We start from the raw sequence: 22,605 nt of genomic DNA on the forward strand, positions 1-22,605 counted from the left end.
GGAACACAGCTTGGGTTCCTTGGGACACAGCTTGGGTTTCTGGGGACAAAGCTTGGGTCCTTAGGGACACAGTTTGGGTTCCTTGGGGACACAGCTTGGGTCCTTGGGACACAACTTGGCTCCTTAGGGACACAGCTCCAGTCCTTGGGGATGTAGTTTGGGTTCTTGCGGATATATTTTGGGTTCCTGAGGACATAGCTTGGATTCTTTGGGACCCAGTTTGGGTTTCTGGGGACACAACTTGGGTCCTTGGGGACATAGTTTGGGCCCTTGGGGACACGGTTTGGGCCCTTGGGGACACGGTTTGGGTTCCTGGGGACACAGTTTGGCTTCCTGGGGACACAACTTGGGTTCCTTGGGACACAATTTGGGCCCTTGGGAACACAGCTTGGGTCCTTGGGGACATAGCTTGGCAACTTGGGTTCCTTGGGACACAACTTGGCTCCTTGGGAACACAGCTTGGGTTTCTGGGGACACAGCTTGGGCCCTTGGGAACACAGCTTGGGACACAACTTGGGTCCTTGGAGACACAGCTTCAGTCCTTGGGGACATAGTTTGGGTTCTTGCGGACATATTTTGGGTTCCTGAGGACATAGCTTGGGTTCTTGGAGACACAGCTTGGGTTTCTTGGGGCACAACTTGGGTCCTTGGGGACACAGTTTGGGTTTCTGGGGACACGGTTTGGGCCCTTGGGGACACAATGTGGGTCCTGGGGTTGCTGAAGGCTCTGGACACTCCAGGCATGAAGAAGGTGCTCCCGTGGGAGCTGGTGGCCTCTTTGCCACCAGGAAATGCAAATGGAGATGTCCCAGCAAGACACAGCTTGGCCCTCAGGCCCAAGGACCTGCTGCAGTGGAAGTGTCCCCACCCATGGCCAGGGGGTGGAACTTGAGGCTCTTTAGGGTCCCTCCCAGCCCAAACCATCCTGGGATTCTCCACAGGGCCCCGTTCCCCTCTCAGCCAGGCATGTGCTGCTGGAAATGTCAAGTTCTCAGGGCTGGCTTGAACCAAACTGGTTGAAAATGAGCCCAAATGCTCTTCCAAACCCATGGATCCCCCCACACCTGTGTGCTCCTGGGACAGCAGCTCTGAGAGCACAAGAGGGGGTGGAGGAAAGGAGGACACATTGAGGAAGGAGGTACCAACCCCTGAAGCCCATCTTGAAGGGGATAAAACCTCAGAGTGCTTCCCCAGATCCCCTTTTCCCCATAATTGCCACCTAATTACTGGCAAATAACAATAATAACACAGTTCAGTGGATTTTTAATCTATGCAAAAGAAAAATAATATTTTCCAAATCCCAATATTCCATTTTTTCAGTGCCTTTGCCACGCTTTCCATCACAAATCCCTTTCAAAGTGGGCAGCACCCACAGCCACCAAAGGTGAGGATGAGTCCTGCATCCCACCTCCAAAAATCAGGGAAAAAAAGTTTTTAGTGAAGTTAATCCAAGAGAAAAAAGATAAGAACTAAAACTGCTGCTTCATGTCTTGCTCTTGCTTGTGATGTTCAAATATTTTTGCTTCTCAGATGGGAAATTCCATCATCTCAAAAGCCCAAATCCAACAATAATCAATAAGGTAAAAAGATGGTGGTTTTAATTTATTCCAATTTTTCACATTTGTCTCTACACAGTGGGCCCTGTTTTAAAAACAGGCTTATCATTTGCACAAAGATGCAAACCTTCGTTGCATTGAGTTTAAAACTGAACAAATGAATATACAAAAGAGGAAAATCAGCAAAGACAATGACCTATCAGCACAATCCAGCCCAGAGCTTTGTAGTTTTGTGCGCAGGGTGGGTAATTATGGTCTCTCCTCATCCCTGCTGTAGCAGGAGATGTTACACCAGGTCTCATTATCATTGGTGACAGCACTCCTGTATTTCCATAGGACATTTAAATAAATATGCACAGATCACTGCTCTGAAACACAAATGGTGCCTGGGGGGGAGAGGTGGCTTGGAGAGGTGACTCCCAGCAGCAGCCACAATTATCCAAAGCTCCATCACACCCTTTCCCCTCTATCTCCTCTCTTTTATTCCCATCTCTCCTGGCCAGGCATTGAGCTGAGGATGCTGCAGTGTTCACAGGGGTTTTCAGATTGGGGAAGAGATGAGAATGTTGACTCTATGTTTCAGAAGGCTGATTTATTATTTTATGATATATATTACATTAAAACTATACTAAAAGAATAGAAGAAAAGGTTTCATCAGAAGGCTGGCTAAGAATAGAATAGAAAGCAAAGAATGATAACAAAGGTTTGTGGCTCGGGCTCTCTGTCTGAGTCCACAATCACAGCTGACTGTGATTGGCCATTAATTAGAAACAACCACATGAGACCAATCCCAGATGCACCTGTTGCATTCCACAGCAGCAGATAATCAATGTTTCCATTTTGTTCCTGAGGTCTCTCAGCTTCTCAGGAGGAAAAACCCTAAGGAAAGGATTTTTCATGAAAATATGTCTGCGACACTGCAGGCGTGGGTTTTTGTCACAGACGTCTTTTCATAAAAATCCTTTCTTTAGGATTTTTCTCCCTTCTGAGAAGCTGTAGCCTCAGCAAAAAAGTGTAAACAATGGTTATCTGCTGCTGTGGAATGCAACAGGTGGATTCATGATTGGTCTCCTGTAAATGTTTGGATTTACTGACCACTCACGGCAGAGCTGCTCTTGCTCTCTGCCGAGACACAGACCTTTGTTATTCCTTTTCTATTCTTAGCTGAGCTAACCTTCTGAGAACTTTCATTCTATTTCTTTTCAGTATAGTCATAATGTAATATATATCATAAAATAATAAATCCAGCCTTCTGAACATGAAGTCAACACTCTCGCCTCTCTCTTCATCCTGCAACCCCTGTGACCACTGTCACAGGTTTTTCCCTGAACACCCATTCACGGCTCTGCCTCCTTGCCTGGGTGCTGGTTTGGTGATGGGAATCCCTCAGTCCCTGCCAGGGTGATGGCAGGAGCAGGAGCAGATGTTGCCTGGCCTGCCTGGAGCACAGATGCCCCAAAAACCTTTCCCCAGCCACGAGAGCTGTGTGTATAAATAACCCTGATGGTTAGAAAGCAAAGAGCCTGGAAAATCTGCCTGACCCACGGGGCTGGGACCACGCTGAGCTGCCTTTTATCTCTGAGCTGAGCCTGGGAGTTGTTCTCAGCGGGTTATTTTTAAATAACCAACAGCACTTCCCTGCTGCTCTGTCCTGCACCAGCAGCAGCAGGTGGGCCTTTCAGCACAGCTCTCGGGTGGGAAAGAGCTCTTGGTGACCATCCCTGAGCTCTGGTGGATGTCACAGGGTGTGGCTTTAGGAAGGAGTAGGTGTGGCATGCCCATGCTGCAGCCCTTGGGGGGTTTGGAGATCTCCAGCCCTGGGAGGGTTTAGAAATCTCCAACTCTTGGGGATTTTGGAGATCCTCAACCCTTGGGGGAGTTTGGAGATCTTCAGCCCTGGGAGAGTTTGGGAATCTCCAGCCCTTGGGGGTTTGGAGATCCCTAACCCCTGCAGGGTTTGGAGATCTCCAGCCCTGGGGAGATCTGGAGATCCCCAACGCTTTGGGTGGTTGGAAATCTCCAACCCCAAGTTGGTTTGGAGATCCCCAACGCTTTGGGGGGTTGGAAATCTCCAACCCCAAGTTGGTTTGGAGATCCCCAACCCTTGGGGTGTTTGGAGATCCCCAACCTTTGTGGGTGTTTAGAGATCTGCAGCCCTGGGAGGGTTTGGAAATCTCCAGCCCTTGGGAAGTTTGGAGATCTCCAGCCCTGGAGGGGTTTGGAATTCTCCAACCCTTGAGGGGTTTGGAGGTCTCCAAACTCTTCCAGTGGGAGATCTCCAGCCCTGGGGAGGGTTTGGAAATCTCCAGCCCTGGGGAGGGTTTGGAAATCTCCAGCCCTTGGGAAGTTTGGAGATCTCCATCCCTTGGGGATTGTTTGGAGATCTCCATCCCTTGGGGATTGTTTGGAGATCTCCAGCCCTGGTGCTCTCCTCTGGAACCTCCCTGTGTCCTTTGGGAGAACAAACTGCCACTGTGCCATGTGCTGAAGTTGAAACATGAAGCCAGGGTTGTGGTAATTTAACTTTTTTAGAGGTTTATTCCCCAAAACCACCTCCCACACCTGGTTTTCCTGGTGTGGCACATTCCCACCAAGGTGTGTTCATCCCTACACCTCACCCAGCTGATAAGGCTCTTCCTGCCTATCTTGGGTGACTAATTCCAAACAGGGCATAAACTTATCAGTAATGATAAGTAAGTAATTAGTTTATAACAGGAAACCTCGAGGAATGGAGCTGCAATAAAATGCAGATACTGCTCTCTGCAAGAGCATCAAGGCAACAAATTCCAATGAGAAGGAATTGCTCTTCCAGGTCCATTCAGGCTTTTTGGGAAGGCAGGGCTCTGCTTTTTCAGCACCAGGGATAAAATTTCCTGATAAAACATATGATTTCAAACACCCTTTTTAATCCCAGTGCAGATGGGGATGTTTCCCCATGTTTTCTGCCCTCAGGGATCTGATCCTTGCTGGAATTTCTGCCCTGTCCATTTCCACTGTGAGCACAGCAGAAATGTTATTTATTCTGGTAACAGAATAAATTCAGCATTGACACCCTGAGCCCTGGTGCTGCTGGAATGGCAATGCCAGAGCTCCTCATGGATGGAGCAGGTGCTCCTTGGATCATCAGGGTGGAGATTTTCTTCTTGAGAACCACTTGCCTCAGGTTTCCTGCGCATCCCCATCCCTGATATTCCTTCCTGCATCTGCCAAGAAGCCAGAAAACTCTCTGTAGGTGCTCAAAACCCCTCTCCCATCCTTCACCTGCTTTCTGCTCCCTCCAACAGATTGGAGAGAGGGGAACCCCCTCCTTCAGGGACAGATTTCCAAGCAGGAGCTTGAGGGCAGATTTTCCCACTAGCGAGATTCCCCTCTTTTATTATTTTATTTTATATTTTATTTTATGTGTTATTTTTAATTTTATTTTTTATATTTTATTTTATTTTTTATTTAATTTTTAAATTTTATTTCAATTTTTTATTTTTATTTTATTATTTATTTTACTTTTTATTTTTTAATTTTATTTTTTATATTTTATTTTATTTTTTATTTAATTTTTAAATTTTATTTCAATTTTTTATTTTTATTTTATTATTTATTTTACTTTTTATTTTTTTATTTTATTTTATTTTATTTTATTTTATTTTATTTTATTTTATTTTATTTTATTTTATTTTATTTTAATTTTTCACCCCCAACAGCCAAGCAGCTTTTCCCAGGATGTGTTTTCCTCATGTTCCCTATTAGTCACACTCTCAGCCTTTCCAACCAGCGCCACAAGCTGATGCCATTAATTCACTCAAGCAAAATTCCAGGCGGCGTTCCTGAAACCAGCCCCGGCAGCTTGTTTGGATTTAAAACCAGCGCCTTTCTCCATCCCGGCCGGCTGTGGAGCCCCTTCCCAGCTTCTCCCAGCTTGCGGAGGGTCGGGCAGGGCTGCGGGCAAAGGCGGGGTCTGAGAGCCTTAAATAGGGAGCCCGGCTTGCCCAGCGCTGGGGAGGCTGCACCGAGCTGGACCGAGCTGCTGGGGCTTTACCCGGGGCAGGGAGGAGGGATCGAGGCACAGGAATGTCGGTGGAGGAGGGAAAGGCACCGCGAGCAGCATCATGTCCCTGTAAGTACGTTCCATCCCTTTCCCTGTAGTTTAGGCAGCATGCGGGATGGACTGATATCCGGCTAGCAGTTATTTATATATTTTTTTTTTCATTCTTTAGAGTGTTTTGGAGTCCGTTTTTAAAGTTTTCCCAGTTCCTACAGCTGTGTGGAGGGGTCAGGGGGTTTTGGGAAGTCACTGTGGCGAGAACATATCATCCCTGTACAGTTCTGACTGCTTTAGGAGCTGGTGGTGGTTTGAGCAGTCCAACCCCTCCTTTGTAGCTGTTTTGAAGTGGAGCTTGTGAGCTGTGTGTGTTCATATCCCTGTGGAGGTGATAAATGACTGAATGAAGGGATTTCAAAGCCACAGGGATGGGGAGTCCTTTCTTGGGGAGATAATTCAGCTGCATGAATCTACACTGTAATTCAGGCAGTGTGCAGAATGGACTGATGTTCAGCTAGCACTGATTTATATATTTTCATTCATTGGTGCATTTTAGAGTCGGTTTGTAAAGTTTTCCCAGTTCCTACAGCTGTGTGGAGGGGTCAGAGGGTTTTGGGAGGTCACTGTGGTGAGAACATCTCATTCCTGTACAGCTTTAGGAGTTGGTGGTGGTTTGAGCAGTCCAACCCCTCCTTTGTAGCTGTTTTGAAGTGTAGCTTGTGCCCTGTGTTCATACACCTCTGGAGGTGATGGATGACTGAATGAATGGGTTTCAAAGCCACAGGAATGGGGAGTCCTTTCTTGGGGAGATAATTCAGCTACATGAATCTACACTGTAGTTCAGGAAGCGTGCAGAATGGACTGAGATCCCACTACCAGCTAGCACTGATTTATATTTTTTTCATTCTTTGGCATGTTTTATACTCAGTTCTTGAAGTTTTCCCAGTTCCTACAGCTGTGCCTGTGGTTGTGTGGAGGGGTCAGGGGGTTTTGGGTAGTCAGAAAATCTCATTCCTGTACTGCTTTAGGAACTGGTGGTGGTTTGAGCAGTCCAACGCCTCCTTTGTAGCTGTTTTGAAGTGGAGCTTGTACCTTGTGTGTGTTCATACAACTCTGGAGGTGATGAATGACTGAATGAATGGGTTTCAAAGCCACAGGGATGAGGAATCCTTTCTAGGGGAGATATTTAAGCTACATGAACCACCGCATCTAATCCCTCTGCATGCTGCAGATCCACCCAGATGGGTTTACTTTTCACCCAGACTGCATAACTTTCACACTGCACAGAGGAACTGGGTCTGTAGCAGGTGGAAAGATGCAAAAATCTGTGTTTTGTGCTTTGATGGCTGGGGTTATGAGGAGAGGAGCCTTTTCCTAGTGCCAGTTCAGCACTGTGAACAAGTCTTTCCTTGGAAGCTTGTTTTATTTATAATCAATTCCAAAACATCATGGTGCACTAACCCCCCATCCAAGCAATTAAAAACATTAAAATCCCACAGTTTGGGATTTGTAACCAGTCAATCCTAAACCCCACTGGAAGTTTAACCAAACTGGTTTCTAGGGAGGGGATTTTTACCTCATTTCCTTCAGCTCCTGCTCTCAGATCCAGTGCCAGGGGGGCAGACAGGGGTGTGTTTTGGTAAAAAACGCATTCCAACCCCCAAAAATCATAGGATTTTGAGATTTTATGATCATTTTCCCCACTCAGCCATGCTCACCAAGGTGTGACCCCTCACAGGAGGGTGCCAGGGTGCAGCAAGAGCTCAGGGCTGTTTCCTGCAGATGTTCCTGCAGATCCAGATGTGCACAGAGGGCTGGGCAGCAGGGCAGCGGCAGCACCCACAGCTCAGGGTGGAGCTGGTAGCCAGGGATGTTCTCCTCAAAGCAACAACCCCTCACTTCTGATATTTTACAATTTCCTTCCTTTTCCTTGGTTCAGGAGATTTGGGAGCACCTCATTGGGTCCTCCTTCCTAAAATCTGTCTCCCAGAGGGGACAGGAGGTGCTTTGCTAACAACCCTGACAAATACCAGCTAAAAACTGGAATATTTCCTCCAAAATTGGTGAAAACCTTGGTCAGACACCCCCCCCCTGCCCCAGCACACAGCTCCTGGGAGGTGCACTGGAGCTTTGGGAATTGTGTCCATGATGAACACTTGTGAATTATGAAAACGGTGAATTATCCTTGCTGTAAGCTTCAGAATCTTTTAGGGCAGCACTGAAATTTGGATGAACAGGATTCAAAGTGTATTTTTAAGAACAATTTTGGGCTTGCAGCTGATTTGGAGCGCAGATGGGAGCTGGTGGGGGGTTGGACACCTGCATGGGGCCAGCCAGGGTTGGGCAGCATCCAACCTTGCCTGATCCAGCCCAGGATGCTCCACAGGCAGATGCACCATGCCCCACAGCCAGCAGGACCTTCCCTTCCCAGACCCCATCAGCTGGAGCTTGGCTGAGAGCCTGGATTAACTCTGCAAATCCTTTAACACCCCAATTTACCCTTATCTGAATGTGAACACCACAGAGGAACAGTTAAATACAGGGAACTTCCCCATCTCACCCCCGAATAAACCAAATTTCCTCAGTAAATAAAGATTATCTCAGTGGGCATCACTTCCCATGTCCTGCAGTGGCTGAATTGACCAAGGCATCACTTTTGGGCCAGGAGGATTCTGCTCCCAGCAGCTTTGAGGGTCGATGGCAGAGAGGAGAATTTCCCCACTTTTGCTGGTTGATGACCCAGCTGTGCCTCAGTTTGCCCAGCAGGGTCTTCCCTTCCCAGCCCCACATCAGTTGAGTGCCTGGATTAATTCTACAAATCATTTAACACCTCAATTTTCCCCACTTTTGAATGTGAAAATGACAGAGGAAGAGTTAAATACTCTTTAGGGTGTACCCACTGTAAGGAAGCAAAAAAAGGCATTCAAACAGGGAACTTCCCCCTCTCACCCCTGAATAAACCAAATTTCCTCAGTAAATAAAGAATGTCTCAGTGGGCATCACTTCCCATGTCCTGCAGTGGCTGAATTGTCCCACCTGCAACCAAGGCATCACTTTTGGGCCAGGAGAGGGGGATTCTGCTCCCAGCAGCTTTGAGGGTTGAGGACAGAGAGGAGAATTTCCCCACTTCTCCTTCTGGATGATGACCCAGCTGTGCCTCAGTTTCCCCAGCAGGGCCTTCCCTTCCCAGCCCCTATCAGCTGAGTGCCTGGATTAATTCTGCAAATCATTTAACACCCCAATTTGCCGTTATCTGAATGTGAACACCATAGAGAAAGACTTAAATACTCTTTAGGGTGTACCCACTGTAAGGAAGCAAAAAAAGGCACTCAAACAGGGAACTTTCCCATCTCACCCCTGAATAAACCAAATTTCATCAATAAATAAAGAATATCTCAGTAGGCATCACTTTCCATGTCCTGCAGTTGCTGAATTATCCCAATTATCACATGTACTGAGCAAGGCATCACTTTTGGGCCAGAAGAGGGGGATTCCGCTCCCAGCAGCTTTGAGGGTTGATGGCAGAGAGGAGAATTTCCCACTTTTGCTGGTTGATGACCCAGCTGTGCCTCAGTTTCCCCAGCCTCAGGACAGGAAGAGCACCATCTGCAGAGCTCTCCTACAGCCCCAGCCCGGCGTGTGAAGACTTGGGGGTTTGCGTTCACAGGGGATTTGTTTGATCTGGAAATAGCAGGGTTAGAAAATTCCATCTGCGCGAACCAAAGCAGCGCTGCTTGGCTCCTCTCCGGGGAAGCAGTGGGAGCAGAGCTGCATTCCAGGAGGGCTGGATGTGGAGATCACAGTGGGGCACGTTTCCCTTCCTGCTGCTGTGCTCCCACCACGGAAACCCTACAGCAAAATTTGTGTCTCCAGTGGTGCCAAGCCAGGCTGGTGTCTCATGGCATCACCATGCCAGGCTGGATGGGGCTGGAGCAACCTGGTCTATATAGGTGTCCCTGCCCATGGAATAGGATCTTTAGGGTCCCTTCCAACCCCCAAAAATTATAGAATTTTGACATTTTATGAGCATTTTCCCCACTCAGCCTTTTCCCCACCCAGCATGGAGAATTATGGTTGATGCCCTTCTTGCACATAGGGAAACAGCTCCTTCTCTTCTCTTCCCTTTTCTCTTTTCTCGGGGTGCAGGTGTTTTCCCTACTGTTCTCATCTCTCGGTATCTGTGCCAGCCAAGCAGTGAAATCCCTCCTGTCTTTGGTGCTGCCTGAGGTCACCCAAGGAACTCTCTGCACGTTAAACTAAACACGAAATGCTCATTACAAGCTCTTCCTCCCCAGGTGTCCAGGTCTCCTAATAAATCCATGCTTTTCTCTTGAAAGCTTCTCAAGGTTTATTTTTGAAACAGTCTGTATTTGATTAAAGTTTTGTTTTGTTTTGCTTTGTTTCAAGAGGAACTTAAAAGGGCCATTGGCCTGTAAACATAAATATTCCCATTTTTCCACTGATTCTTTGCATTTTTCTGGGTTTACTGATGAAAAATGTTTCAGCAGGGCACGTCTCTGTGTTGTGGGAGCATCTTCCACTGCTCCAGCCCTGAACACACTTTAAGGGGAGAAATTTCCCCTGATATCCAATCCAAACCTGCATTGGTGCTGACTGAGGCTGTTCCCTCTGTTCCTGTCCCTGTTCCCTGGAGCAGAACCCAAGCCCAAGGCTGTCCCCTCCTGTCAGGAGCTGTGCAGAGCCACAAGGGCCCCCCTGATCCCTTTTTCTCCAGGCTGAGCCCCTTCCCAGCTCCCTCAGCCCCTCCTGGTGTGATGGTGTTCACAGGAGTCCCAGGAGGGAAGAGATGAGAATCTTGACTCCATGTTTCAGAAGGCTGATTTATTATTTTACGATATATTAAAGGAGAATAATATACTAGAACTATACTGAGAGGATTTAATCAAAAGGCTTGAACAGAATGGAAGAGAATGATAATAAAATCTTGTGACTGACCAGAAAGTCCGAGCCAGCTGGGCTGTGATTGGCCATTAATTAAAAACAACCACCTGAGACCAATCACAGATGCACCTGTTGCATTCCACAGCAGCAGATAATTATCATTTTTCTTTTCCTCTGAGGCTTCTCAGCATCTCAGGAGAAAAATCCTGGCAAAGGGATTTTTCATAAAATATCATGGCTACATTCTGGTGCTCTAGCCCCTTCTCCAGTTCCATTCCCATCTCTGGATTCGCTCCAGCTCCTCAATATATTTCTTTGTTGTGAGGAGCCCAAACCTGACCCCAGCATTCGAGGTGTGGCCTCACCAGTGCCCAGCACAAGGGTCAATCACTGCTCTGGCACAAGATGTGACCTCCCATCCCTGTTTGCTTTTATCTCCCCCCTCTCCGTGCAGGTTCTAACTGAGCAGCCCTTATGACCAACATGAGCTGGAGCTTCCTCACCCGCCTGCTAGAAGAGATTCACAACCACTCCACCTTCGTGGGGAAGGTCTGGCTCACTGTGCTCATCGTCTTCCGCATCGTCCTGACGGCGGTGGGGGGCGAGTCCATCTACTCCGATGAGCAGAGCAAGTTCACCTGCAACACCAAGCAGCCGGGCTGCGACAACGTCTGCTACGACGCCTTCGCGCCGCTCTCCCACGTCCGCTTCTGGGTCTTCCAGATCATCATGATCTCCACGCCCTCCGTCATGTACCTGGGCTACGCCATCCACAGGATCGCCCGCTCGGCCGAGGAGGAGGAGAAGCTCAAGGGCTTCAAGAAGAAGAAGCAGTTTGCCCTCAACTGGCAGGCCGTGCGCAACATGGAGGACGCCATGGAGGCCGACGAGGAGGAGCCCATGATCTCCGACGACGCGGCCGAGCACGACAAGGCCAGCAAGGCCAAGCCCAAGTGCAAGGAGCAGCAGAAGCACGACGGGAGGAGGCGCATCCAGCAGGAGGGGCTGATGAAGATCTACGTCTTCCAGCTCCTCACCCGGGCTTCCTTCGAGGTGTGCTTCTTGATAGGGCAGTATCTGCTCTACGGTTTTGAGGTGGAGGCATATTATGTCTGCAACAGGGTCCCATGTCCCCACACAGTGGACTGCTTCGTGTCCCGGCCCACGGAGAAGACCATCTTCCTGCTGGTGATGTACGTGGTGAGCTGCCTGTGCCTGCTGCTGAACATGTGTGAGATGTTCCACCTGGGCTTCGGGACCATCCGCGACGCCATCCGCAACCGCAAAATCAACAGCTTCCGCCAGCCGCCCTACAACTACGCCTACCCCAAGAACATCTCCTGCCCTCCCGAGTACAACCTGGTCGTCAAATCCGAGAAAGCCACCAAGATCCCCAACAGCCTGATGGCCCACGAGCAGAACTTGGCCAACGTGGCCCAGGAGCAGCAATGCACCAGCCCCGACGAGAACCTGCCCGCCGACCTGTCCACGCTGCACAAGCACCTGAGGGTGGCCCAGGAGCAGCTGGACATCGCCTTCCAGAGCTACAGCAGCACCCAGGCCAACACCCAGCCCTCTCGGACCAGCAGCCCCGCCTCGGGGGGCACCGTGGTGGAGCAAAACAGGGCCAACACCGCGCAGGAGAAACAAGGTGCTAAGCCCAAGGCCTCACTGGAGAAAGGCAGCTCCAGCAGTAAAGATGGGAAGACATCCGTGTGGATATAACTGTGTCAGGAAGGCGTGAGAGGGGCTTTGGTTTGTTTCTGGTTTTCGGTGTTATCTCGCGTTTGTTTCGCAGGGCGCAGTTTTTGCATGGAAGTCGAGAGAGTGAAAGGAGTGTTGGACCAATTTAGTGCTGTCTTCCAGTTAACAAAAGACATTTCTTCCCTGTTTCCAACGTGTTCTCCAACTGGGAACCTCCAGTGTTGTAGTGCGTTCATTAAGTTCATTTAATTCCTCCCCCATTTTATGTATCTGCTCCCCCACATTTATGCATGATCAAGGTGACCATGCTGATGCTTTAATTTAATACAGAAATAGCCCATCACAGAAAATGGCTGTAATTACACCCATAGTCCATTGAGGAGAAGGAGGAGGGTGTCCCTCAGAGTTCAAAAAACAAGTTTGATGGCAAAAGGCTTCACCCAGAGCAGCCTCTGCATCCACAGTGAGTGCACTCAATGATTCTGCCCACTTCCAGCTTGCTTTTGGGGACCCTGCAGATGCAGTTGGTGCCAAAGTTGGTGTCCCGAGTCTGGATGCAGTGCAGGCAGCAGAGGTTCTCATAGCCCTGCTTCTTCCACTTGGCTATCAGGTTTTTGTCAGCATAGCCCTCCTTGATGCAGTACTCATAGAGCTCTCTGCTGATTGCTTTCCTCTTGTAGAAGAGATCAAAGATGTAACGTGTTTTCTGGTGGTGGATCCTGAAGATGGGCCAGAGAGACTCCACTTTCCTCTTCCCTTTGTGTGGCTCTGTCTCAGCTTCTCTCATCTTCTGGTCCAGCTCGTCCAGCGTGGGCTCGATCAGCTCCCAGCCATCCGGGGGGCGGCTTCCTGCTCCTCTTCACTTTGGGCATTGCCTCGGCAGCAAGAGGGCCAAAGGGCGAGGGGAACTGCCAGCACTCCCTCAGAGTCACGCCGCTCCCGCCGCGCCGCCGGCCCCTGCTCCACCCACTGTCCCCAAGTCTGGGGGTTCACTGGGGGGAAAGAAAGGAATTTAGGTGGTGGGACCTGGCCCCAAGTCTGGGGAAGCAGACCCCACAGGAAAGGGAAAACAAAAAACAATAGGGGTGAGGACTGTCCCCAGAAGAACACCCCGCGCCGAGAGGGCCCCCCCAGCACAGAGAGAGGGCAGAGCTTCCCCGCGCCCGCCAGCACGAATTCTAAAAGACAGCGAAACACGCTGCAGAGAGAGACAATGCAGCTGCGTATACTGCTTTTAAAATTCCCGCGCAGCAGCAGGGAACTGGGACACGCCCTGCCGAGCCGAGGCAGACACAAAGGCTCCCCTGCCGTGGAACGCAGCCGCCCCGCAGAGCCGAGAGAACAGCTGCCCCCGCACCACGTGGCAAGCCGATCGCCCCCCGCGCCACGTGGCGGGCACCGGGGCCCCCCGCGCCATGAGGCAAAAAGGCGCGCGAAAAGCGGCCCCCAGCGTAGAGCTCTCGCCCCGCGCCGAGAGAGAGAATTTCCCCCGGCCACGAGCAGCGCCCGGAGACCAGCCCTCAAGGGAAGAAGGGTCGGGAGCGGTCCCCAGTGCAGGGAGGGCTGCCAGGGAAAATTAAAAAGGCAGGGGGGGTAACCACCGAGTCTGGGGCTCACCTAATCCAGCAGCGGTGCAAATGAAAAGTTCAAGCGGATGGTTTCTCATCTCGAAGCTCTCCTCAGGTGCGGGGAGTTGCGGCTTCGAATCCCGTCGTAAGGCCTCGGGCTGTGCTGGTTGTAGACTGGATCGCTGCTAAACGACAAGAAGGAAGGAGTTGGACACTCGCCGCGGGGGGGGGCTAACCAGGTTTATTGGAAAGCCCACGATGTATCAGCGAATGACCCAGAACAAAGCGTGCTTCAGGGTTATAAAGGGAAGGAGTGGACCCGGGAGGGGTTTACAGAAGACCAATAGGGGGAGAGAAGGGATGAGCTTAACACAAATGACATAGTGGAGAGCCCAATAGGTACCAGGTATGGGAGGGGCCCCGGGACCACAGCCAACCACAACCCCCAAAGAGGAGAAGCTTCTGGAATGCTAGGTGGAGTGGGGGGGGTGATTGACTTGGCCCGGGGAGGAGAAAAAGCATACATATAAGGGAAAAAGGGGAGGAGGAATATATAACCTAACAGATTGACAATAGAACTGGCAGGGCTGTGGCGGGAAAACTGAGGAGGGCAGAACTATTTTACACAAAATGGGGGGGAGCAGATACATAAAATGGGGAGGAATTAAATGAACTTAATGAACACACGTATGAACACACTACAACACTCCAGTGAGTAACAGCAAACCCTCCCCACCTCCCAGCCCCTGGCTCAGCACCAGAGCCCCCAGCAGAGACTGGACAATGTGCTGTGCTGGGAAGAGGAGCTGCTGGTGGCTCAGGAGAGAAGTGAGGCTGACAGGGATCAGCCACCCTCCTGCATGGCAAGGCTCGAGTGCTGCAGGCCAGGCAGTGTTTAATTACTAAACACCCTTAATCAAATTAATTCCTGATCCTTTGGTAAGAAAACCACTGACATATTGCAGGGACCTTGGTGGCAGGCTCACAGCTGATGGCCTGCCTGGGCTGGCACATGCCAATGAGGGCCTTGTTGGATGCTGTGAACCAGAACTGGCACTGTTATAAACAAAAATTCAGTTGATTTTTTTCTGTGAGAAAAAGGTTACCACTACTGCTGGGCTGCTGCCTGTGTTATGGTAATTACGGGTCATTGTTGTTAATGGTTGTTTTTGTATTAGTAAAAGCCCTGGCTGGGGCGAGGTAATGGCCCTTCTCCGAGACAGTAACAGGTGGGGACCTTCCCGAACAGGGAGGAGAAGAGACCCGGAGGGGGGGTTTGCAAAGTGACTCCAGGACCAGCATGCTGTGGGGGACTACGGCTCCAAACGTACTGAGAAAACCCCAAAAACAACGAGCCAAATAAGAGCTGAGAGACTGGAGTGATGTCTGGACGTGAGGAGCCGAGTGCTGAGCCTGCAGAGATGCGGAACACCTTCGGAGTCCCTCTCGCCCTGACCACGGGAGTTGTCCCCAGCGCCGACTCTGCTCCAAACCCTCAGTGACATTGCATCCTACTGGTGCCTGTGTAGCACTTGCTACAGATGTGATGGGAATTGTTGCAGTTACAGGGTTTTTAACTAAACTGCTGCTTCACATCATCAGAAAGTGCCTTTATGCAACCAGGAAAACAAAAGTGTAAAGGGTTGAGGCTCCTTTACTTGCTGAATTTTTGGCAATCGGCGTCAGCAAACTTGTTTTTCTGATCAATTGAGGAAAAGCACTGTTGGCAAATTTGATTTTCTGATTAATTGAGGAAAAGCACTGTTGGCAAATTTGTTTTTCTGATTAATCAAACCCTTAAAAATAGTGGCAGGAGACAGATCTATGCATAGTGGTGTGTGTGTGTCCATGTGTAGATACAGGCACTATGAACATGTGAGTGTGAACATAGACATAGAGAGCTCGGTGTAAATGTGATATCAACCCTCTGCTCCTTCTACAGCCTCCCTTCCACCTCCTCTGAGAGAACCCAGCTGCTCCAGGGCTGGGGCTGGTCCCATCCTGGGCCTGTTATCCTCCAGCCCCACCTGGGGAATGGGAGGGGGTCCCACATTTGCTGGGGGGGGGCTTTGAAGAAGGTCTGGCTTCTTGCTGGGGACAGGACCAGGACAAGAGCAGGAAGTTTTTCCTGAGTTATGGGGAATTTTTTTCATCTGGGCTTGATTTTAGGGTGGTTTTCATGCATTTACCTTACTTTGGGTGTATATTAAAATCAAGCTGCTGAGCTCCAAGGCTCTTACTGTTCTTTGTCAGAGGGTGGTTTCATTTCCACCACAGAGAACCCAGACAGGCAGAGCCCTCAGGATCAAACCTATGGCAAAAGAAGTAAATTCTCCCTGTGCCAAGCTGTTCTCTCAGGCTGTGCCAGGATTTCTCATCCATGGGATATTCCTGATTTCTAGCTGAACAACACTCTCATGTCCTTGAGGTCAGTCCCTAACAGCCCTGGGGATGCCTGTTCCCTAAATGTCCATCCCTTTGGCCATTTTTAGGAACAGGCAGGGAATTTGGATATGCCCTTCATCCCCTGGGAACTTTGGCTGAGCTGTGTGGTGCATTAGAGAACAGTCCTGGAAGCAAAAAAAAAAAAAAGAAAAAAAAGTAGAATTAAAAAGAAAGCAGAGAAACTGCAAGGTATCCAGCAGCAAATATTCACTGTGTGGCTTTGTGTGGCTGTCTGGGGAACCTTCCAGGCCTGCTCCTGGTGCTGCTGAAGGCATTGGTAAAATGCCTGGAATGCTGTTTGCTCTTGCAGCTTGAGAAACGGGTAAGTGGATGCAGGAGGAGCATCAGCACAGCAGCAGCCTGCAGTGCCATCCATCCATCCATCCATCCATCCATCCATCCATCCATCCATCATCCATCCATCCATCCATCCATCATCCATCCATCCATCCATCCATCCATCCATCCATCCATCATCCATCCATCCATCATCCATCCATCCATCCATCCATCCATCCATCCATCCATCATCCATCCATCATCCATCCATCCATCCATCCATCCATCCATCCATCCATCATCCATCCATCCATCATCCATCCATCATCCATCCATCCATCCATCCATCCATCCATCCATCCATCCATCATCCATCCATCCATCCATCATCCATCCATCCATCCATCCATCCATCCATCCATCCATCCATCATCCATCCATCCATCCATTATCCATCCATCCATCCATCCATCCATCCATCCATCCATCCATCCATCATCCATCCATCCATCATCCATCCATCCATCCATCCATCCATCCATCCATCCATCATCCATCCATCATCCATCCATCCATCCATCCATCCATCCATCCATCATCCATCCATCATCCATCCATCCATCCATCCATCCATCCATCATCCATCCATCCATCCATCCATCCATCATCCATCCATCCATCCATCCATCCATCCATCCATCCATCCATCCATCCATCCATCCCTTCTGCTGGGAGTTTTGCAGGAAAGGCTCAGAAGGGTCCCACCATGGTGGTGACAAACATATCCAAGTGCTGTGTTTGTCCTTGTCCCATGTTGGGAATATGCTCCCTGCTGGCTGGGGATGTGCTGGGCACAGCAGGAGAGGCTGGCTGCTCACAGGGCTGCTGAAACCTGGAAAAAATGCCTGCAGGGCCACATCCCAGGCTGCTGGGGAGGAGAGAGGTGATCCTGGGTGGAAATTTGTTCCCTGGATGGAAATTTGTTCCATGGTCACTGCAGCTGTGTGACCGTGTTCACAGGGGTCTCAGGTTGAGGGAAGAGATGAGGATCTGACTCCATGTTTCAGAAGGCTGATTTATTATTTTATGATATATATTATATTAAAACTATACTAAAAGAATAGAAGAAAAGGTTTCATTTCAGAAGGCTAGCTAAGCTAAGAATAGAAAGGAATGAATAAAAAAGGTTTGTGGCTCAGACAGAGAGAGAGCCAGCTGGACTGTGATTGGCCATTAATTCTAAACATCTACATGAGACCAGTCACAGATGCACCTGTTGCATTCCACAGCAGCAGATAATCATTGGTTACATCTTGTCTCTGAGGCCTCTCAGCCTCCCAGGAGGAAAAAATCTCAAGGAAAAGATTTTCATAAAAGATGTCTGTGACACAGCTGTGCAGGGCATGAGCTTGTCCCCCACATCAGTGTGACTTCTCCTTTATTCCCAGCCCTGTGTCCCAGGGGAAACTGTGTGCATTTAAAGTTGTGATCCCAAGGGAGGGATGGAAACTCTGAGGATAACCATGGCTGGATTCTGCCTGGGTTCTTGTGATTCCTTTTCCATGAGCAACAACAATCCCACAGCCCCAGATCAACTTGTGCTTCCCACGCGATGCTGGGAGGCAGGAGTGCAGGATTTTGGGTTTCTCCTGCCCCTACCCCCCTCACAGCACCATCCATGGCCTGAGCACTTGCTGGTGACTCAGATCTGCCCCTCAGCTCCTGCTGACCTGCAGATCCCCCCTGAGTCACCACACCAGGGATAGGAATGTCACTCCCTTGTTCTTGTGCCAGGAAAAAACCTTGGCCAACGCCTTGCCAAGGGGCAGATTTTAAGCTAAAACCTCCCAAAGTCAGGGAAAGGGGGAAAGCCAAAACTCCCCAAAAACTGGTCACAGAGACCTGATTAACCCATGAATCCCAGTCTGTACAGCAGGGCTGCCCCAGCAATACCCCAGCAGGAGATTCCAGCTTTGGAACAGCAGGGTAGGAGAAGACCATGGATCTTCTGGCCAACTTGCCACCATCAAATGACTCCCTGAAGGGTGACATGAACCCCCTCTCTGCAACCCCATGGAGACATGGAGAAGCCTGATGCCTTTAGCTCTGCATATTTTGGTTGTTTGGAGACTGTTTGCACCCTCAAATGTGCTTTAAGCTGAACTCTTCCAGTCCCACCAACCTCTCTGCAAGGGCTGATTTTCTAGCATGGTTTTCTCTGGTGTCTTTGGACCAACAGCAGCCACTTGACAAATTCCCAGCAGTGTGGCAGTGCTGCTCCTTGTGTCACCTTCCCTGCCTTCTCCTCTTCCTCACTCTGCTCCTCCCCAAATCCCCACTGCTCCCCTCTGCAGATGTGTGGTTGCGCAGTCAGAATCTTCGTGCCCTCCTTCAAACCCCTTTTCATTGTCTCACAGCGAGCCAAGGGGGCAGTGAGTGACCTGCAGAGGGTTTGGAGCCTCTCCCCAGCTGGTGTCACCCTCACATCTCGCATGCACAGGCTGTTTTCTGCAGGGAGAGTCAATAACTGCATTATTGATGGGTGCCAGAGCCAGGGCAGACCCTCGGGGGATCAATAACCCCCTCGCTGGGCAGGGACACGGGATGACCACTCCCAGCCCTGCTCATCCCTCGGGCCTGGAGTGTTTCCCTGCACAACATCCCTTCCCAAGGGGAGCTGAGCCTGCTTTCCCATGTTTTCCAAGAGTTTTGCAGGGACTCAAGCACAGGGGTGCATTCCCAGTTGGTGTCAGGGATGCAAAGTGAGGTCCCAGCCAGCCTGGAGGACAATGCTGATCCTCTGGGCATGGGGAGGAGGGATCCAAGCTCTCCCAAATCCCATCTGGGTCACACACAGGAGCCAGCATGGGTCAGACAGCCCTAGGAACAGAAAATATTATTACTTATTATTATTTCTATATATACTGATTTGCTCACTTCCCCCTTTCCTCCTCCACTCTGTAAACCCTTTAGGATGTTGGGTTTCTCCACTGAGTCACTGCCACAAAGGTGACCAAATGCAATGATGATGACTCTGCAGGAATGACTCCTTTCATCCTGTCACTGGGGGCAGGAAAGGGACAGAGCAGCAAAATATTCACAGCCACAAGCAAAATCCCCACCACAATTGTTCCTAACTCAACCAGCAACCAGAGGAAATTCGTTTAGAGGGTGGAGCATCAGCCATGTAAGAAATACCAATGGTGTAATTAATGCTTTGCTTTTATTTCTGTCTTTTCTCCAGGTAGCAATTTTGTCCACACACACAAGGGAGGTTTGGCTTTGTGGCTGAACTAATCATAAACGTTGACTCTCTCACTAAACTTGGTCAGATGAAGTGCCCACATTTACATTTCTCTTCTTACCATTCAGGGCCAGGAATGTCCCACAAAAGCCAGATTACCTTCTTGCTTGCATTGCATTCCACTGGGAAATACTTGAACTAAACTCAAGGCCATAACCAGTCTGTGCTGTTACAAAGTGTCTGGGATTGGTGGGTTTTTTTTTTTTTTTCTTTTTTCTTTTTTCTTTTTTTTTTTTTTTTTGGTTGTTATTTTTTTTTTTTAATGTACTAACTGTATTTGTACTAGAAACTCTTGGAGTATGAGGTGGAATCTGTAAGTATTTTGCAGTGTAAATGTTACATCTGGTCTGTAGTTAGAATATGAACCACTGGTCAAAAGGGAAAGGGACACCAGTCCAACTCAACTGTGGCTATTCCACATCCATTACTAATAATATGGAATAAAACTTACATTTTGTTACAGTACGTAAAGCGTGTGGTGCTTGCTTGAGCAAGGGCTCTGAGTGCTGAGGAGAAATCCTTCTCCATCTCTGGCTGGCCTGGTTTGGCCACGTAGGAGCTCTGTTTTCCCTGCTATGGCCACAAACCATCCCAGAATAGTTTTGCCTTAAGAAGCATTTGACCTTGGTGTTGTTTGGGATGCCTTGTCTCCCTGATGAATCACTGCAGATCCCTCAGGCACACAGCTCAGGCTGCTGAGGGAAGCCTGGCCTTTCAAAAGCAATAAAACTTCGGGGAATCTGGGAGAAATTGATGATCCAGGGTGAGCAAACAATGGGAAAACACTTTGTGAGAGAGCCAAAGAGGCTTTGCAAGCACCTCAGTGTGCGCTGCTCCCATTAAATCACAGACACTGGGCACTCACAACCCCTCTCCAAATGTCCTCAGGAAAAAAATTCTGGACTCAAACATGCATTTTTTTACTGTTTCTCTGGAAGTTGACCTAAGTTGACTGAGTAATATATAAGTAAAATACTGACTGTATTTTCTCATACTGCAATGAAGGGAGGAATGATGAACCTGACTCCATGTTCTCAGAAGGCTAATTTAATATTTTATGATCTATAATATATTAAAGAATACTATACTAAAGAATACAGAAAGGATACAGACAGAAGGCTAAAAAGATAATAATGAAAACTCCTGACTCTCTCCTCAGAGTCTGACACAGCTTGGCCCTGATTTGCCATTGAGTCAAAACAATTCACATGAAACCAATGAAACAATCACCTGTGAATAAACAATCTCCAAGCACATTCCACACGAGCACAACACAGGAGAAGCAAATGAGATAATTATAGTTTTCATTTTTCTCTGAGGCTTCTCAGCTTCCCAGGAGAAGAATCCTGGGCAGAGATTTTTCAGAAAATGTGACTTTCAGAAAAGTTGACAACTTCTTTGGCAGGACACAGGATGTGGTGCCACCAAGAGACAGGGAACAGCCAAGGCCAGGTTGGATGGGGCTTGGAGCAGCCTGGTCCCTGCCCTAGGGGTTGATCCCAAATCACAGAAGGAAGAAAGACAAAAGCAGCCCCCATCCAGCAGCATTTTGGGAACAGGCAGAATAATCACAATTATTGTATTTGCAGGGAGCCTCGTGGCAGAGAGGGATGATGAATCTGACTCCATGTTCTCAGAAGGCTAATTTATTATTTTATTATCTATATTATATTAAAGAATACTAAACTAAAGTATACTAAAGAATACAGGAAGGATACTTACAGAATGCTAAAAAGATAATAATGAAAACTTGTGACTCTCCAGAGTCCCGACACAGCTTGGCCCTGATTGGCCAAAGAGGGAAAACAACTCACAGCAGAATCCAATGGAACAATCACCTGTGGGTAAACAATCTCCAAACACATTCCACATGAGCACAACACAGGAGAAGCAAATGAGATAAGAATTGTTTCCTTTTTCTCTGAGGCTTCTCAGCTTCCCAGGAGAAAAATCCTGGGCAAAGAGGTTTTTCAGACAATGTGAATGCCACACACAACCCCTCCCATTCCTTTGGAAAGCCACAGTGAAATTGCCAGTGGCTCTCCAGTTCTCTCTGGGGTCACAGAATTCCAGAATTCCAGAATTCCAGCCACAGCATCCCCCTGGCTCCCAATCCCTCCTCCCAGGGTTGGAATGGAGCCCCTCAGGGCACAGGGAAAATTTAGGCACAGGGATTGACCTGGAGAAACTGAGATATATGAAGCTACACAGTGAAATAGAAATATAGATTTAGAATATAGATTTTAGCTTTTGGTAGAAACTTACACTAAGTGCCTTGATGTAAAAAAGCTGGAGCAGAGAGCAGAGGCCTTTTTGCTCATAGGCACAATTCCACCATGGTAGTGGTATTTCCATCAAGTTAGCCTGCCCCTGACAAAATGTAAGCTTAGCTCTTACCTACTCAAAATCCCACTCAATTATTACTATTTCACTAATACTACCATACCAAAAATAACAATATATCCCCTTAGAACTCTCACCTGCAAAAGATCTTAAAAGAATATAAAATAAAGACTTTATATTTAAGACAACAAAACAACAACCTATTTCTTTTTACTCTCAGCTAGAGTAAAACACTCATCAAAAACCACACCAGGGAAATGCAGGAAGAGCTGTCCCTTCCTCTCAGTCCCAGACAAAATGTAAGCTTAGCTCTTACCTACTTAAAATCCCACTCAATTATTATTATTTCACTACTCCTACCACACAAAAAATAACAATATATCCCCTTAGAACTCTCACCTGCAAAAGATCTTAAAAGAATATAAAATAAAGACTTTATATACAGGACAACACAACAACAACCTATTC

The 22,605-nt window shown here is 48.6% G+C and overlaps 2 protein-coding genes across 3 annotated transcripts in view; one reads left to right on the forward strand and one right to left on the reverse strand.

The window, feature by feature from the left end:
- Positions 1–12,679, forward strand: part of GJC2 (gap junction protein gamma 2) — a 36,112-nt gene extending 23,433 nt beyond the window's left edge. For both annotated transcript variants that reach the window (XM_059487508.1, XM_059487517.1), the window contains exon 2: positions 10,949–12,679. In XM_059487508.1, the coding sequence (XP_059343491.1) occupies positions 10,969–12,219 (1,251 nt within the window). In that variant the 5' untranslated portion in view covers positions 10,949–10,968 and the 3' untranslated portion in view covers positions 12,220–12,679. The remainder of the gene's footprint in view (positions 1–10,948) is intronic.
- Positions 12,474–13,070, reverse strand: LOC132083018 (protein BUD31 homolog). Its single transcript, XM_059487530.1, is given in 2 exon segments — positions 12,474–13,042; positions 13,044–13,070. Coding segments are annotated over 2 exon segments (435 nt in total). The 3' UTR covers positions 12,474–12,634.
- Between the last annotated feature and the right edge of the window lie 9,535 nt (positions 13,071–22,605).

The sequence above is a fragment of the Ammospiza nelsoni genome, chromosome 1, assembly GCF_027579445.1.
Source record: "Ammospiza nelsoni isolate bAmmNel1 chromosome 1, bAmmNel1.pri, whole genome shotgun sequence".
Taxonomy (NCBI): Eukaryota; Metazoa; Chordata; class Aves; order Passeriformes; family Passerellidae; genus Ammospiza; species Ammospiza nelsoni.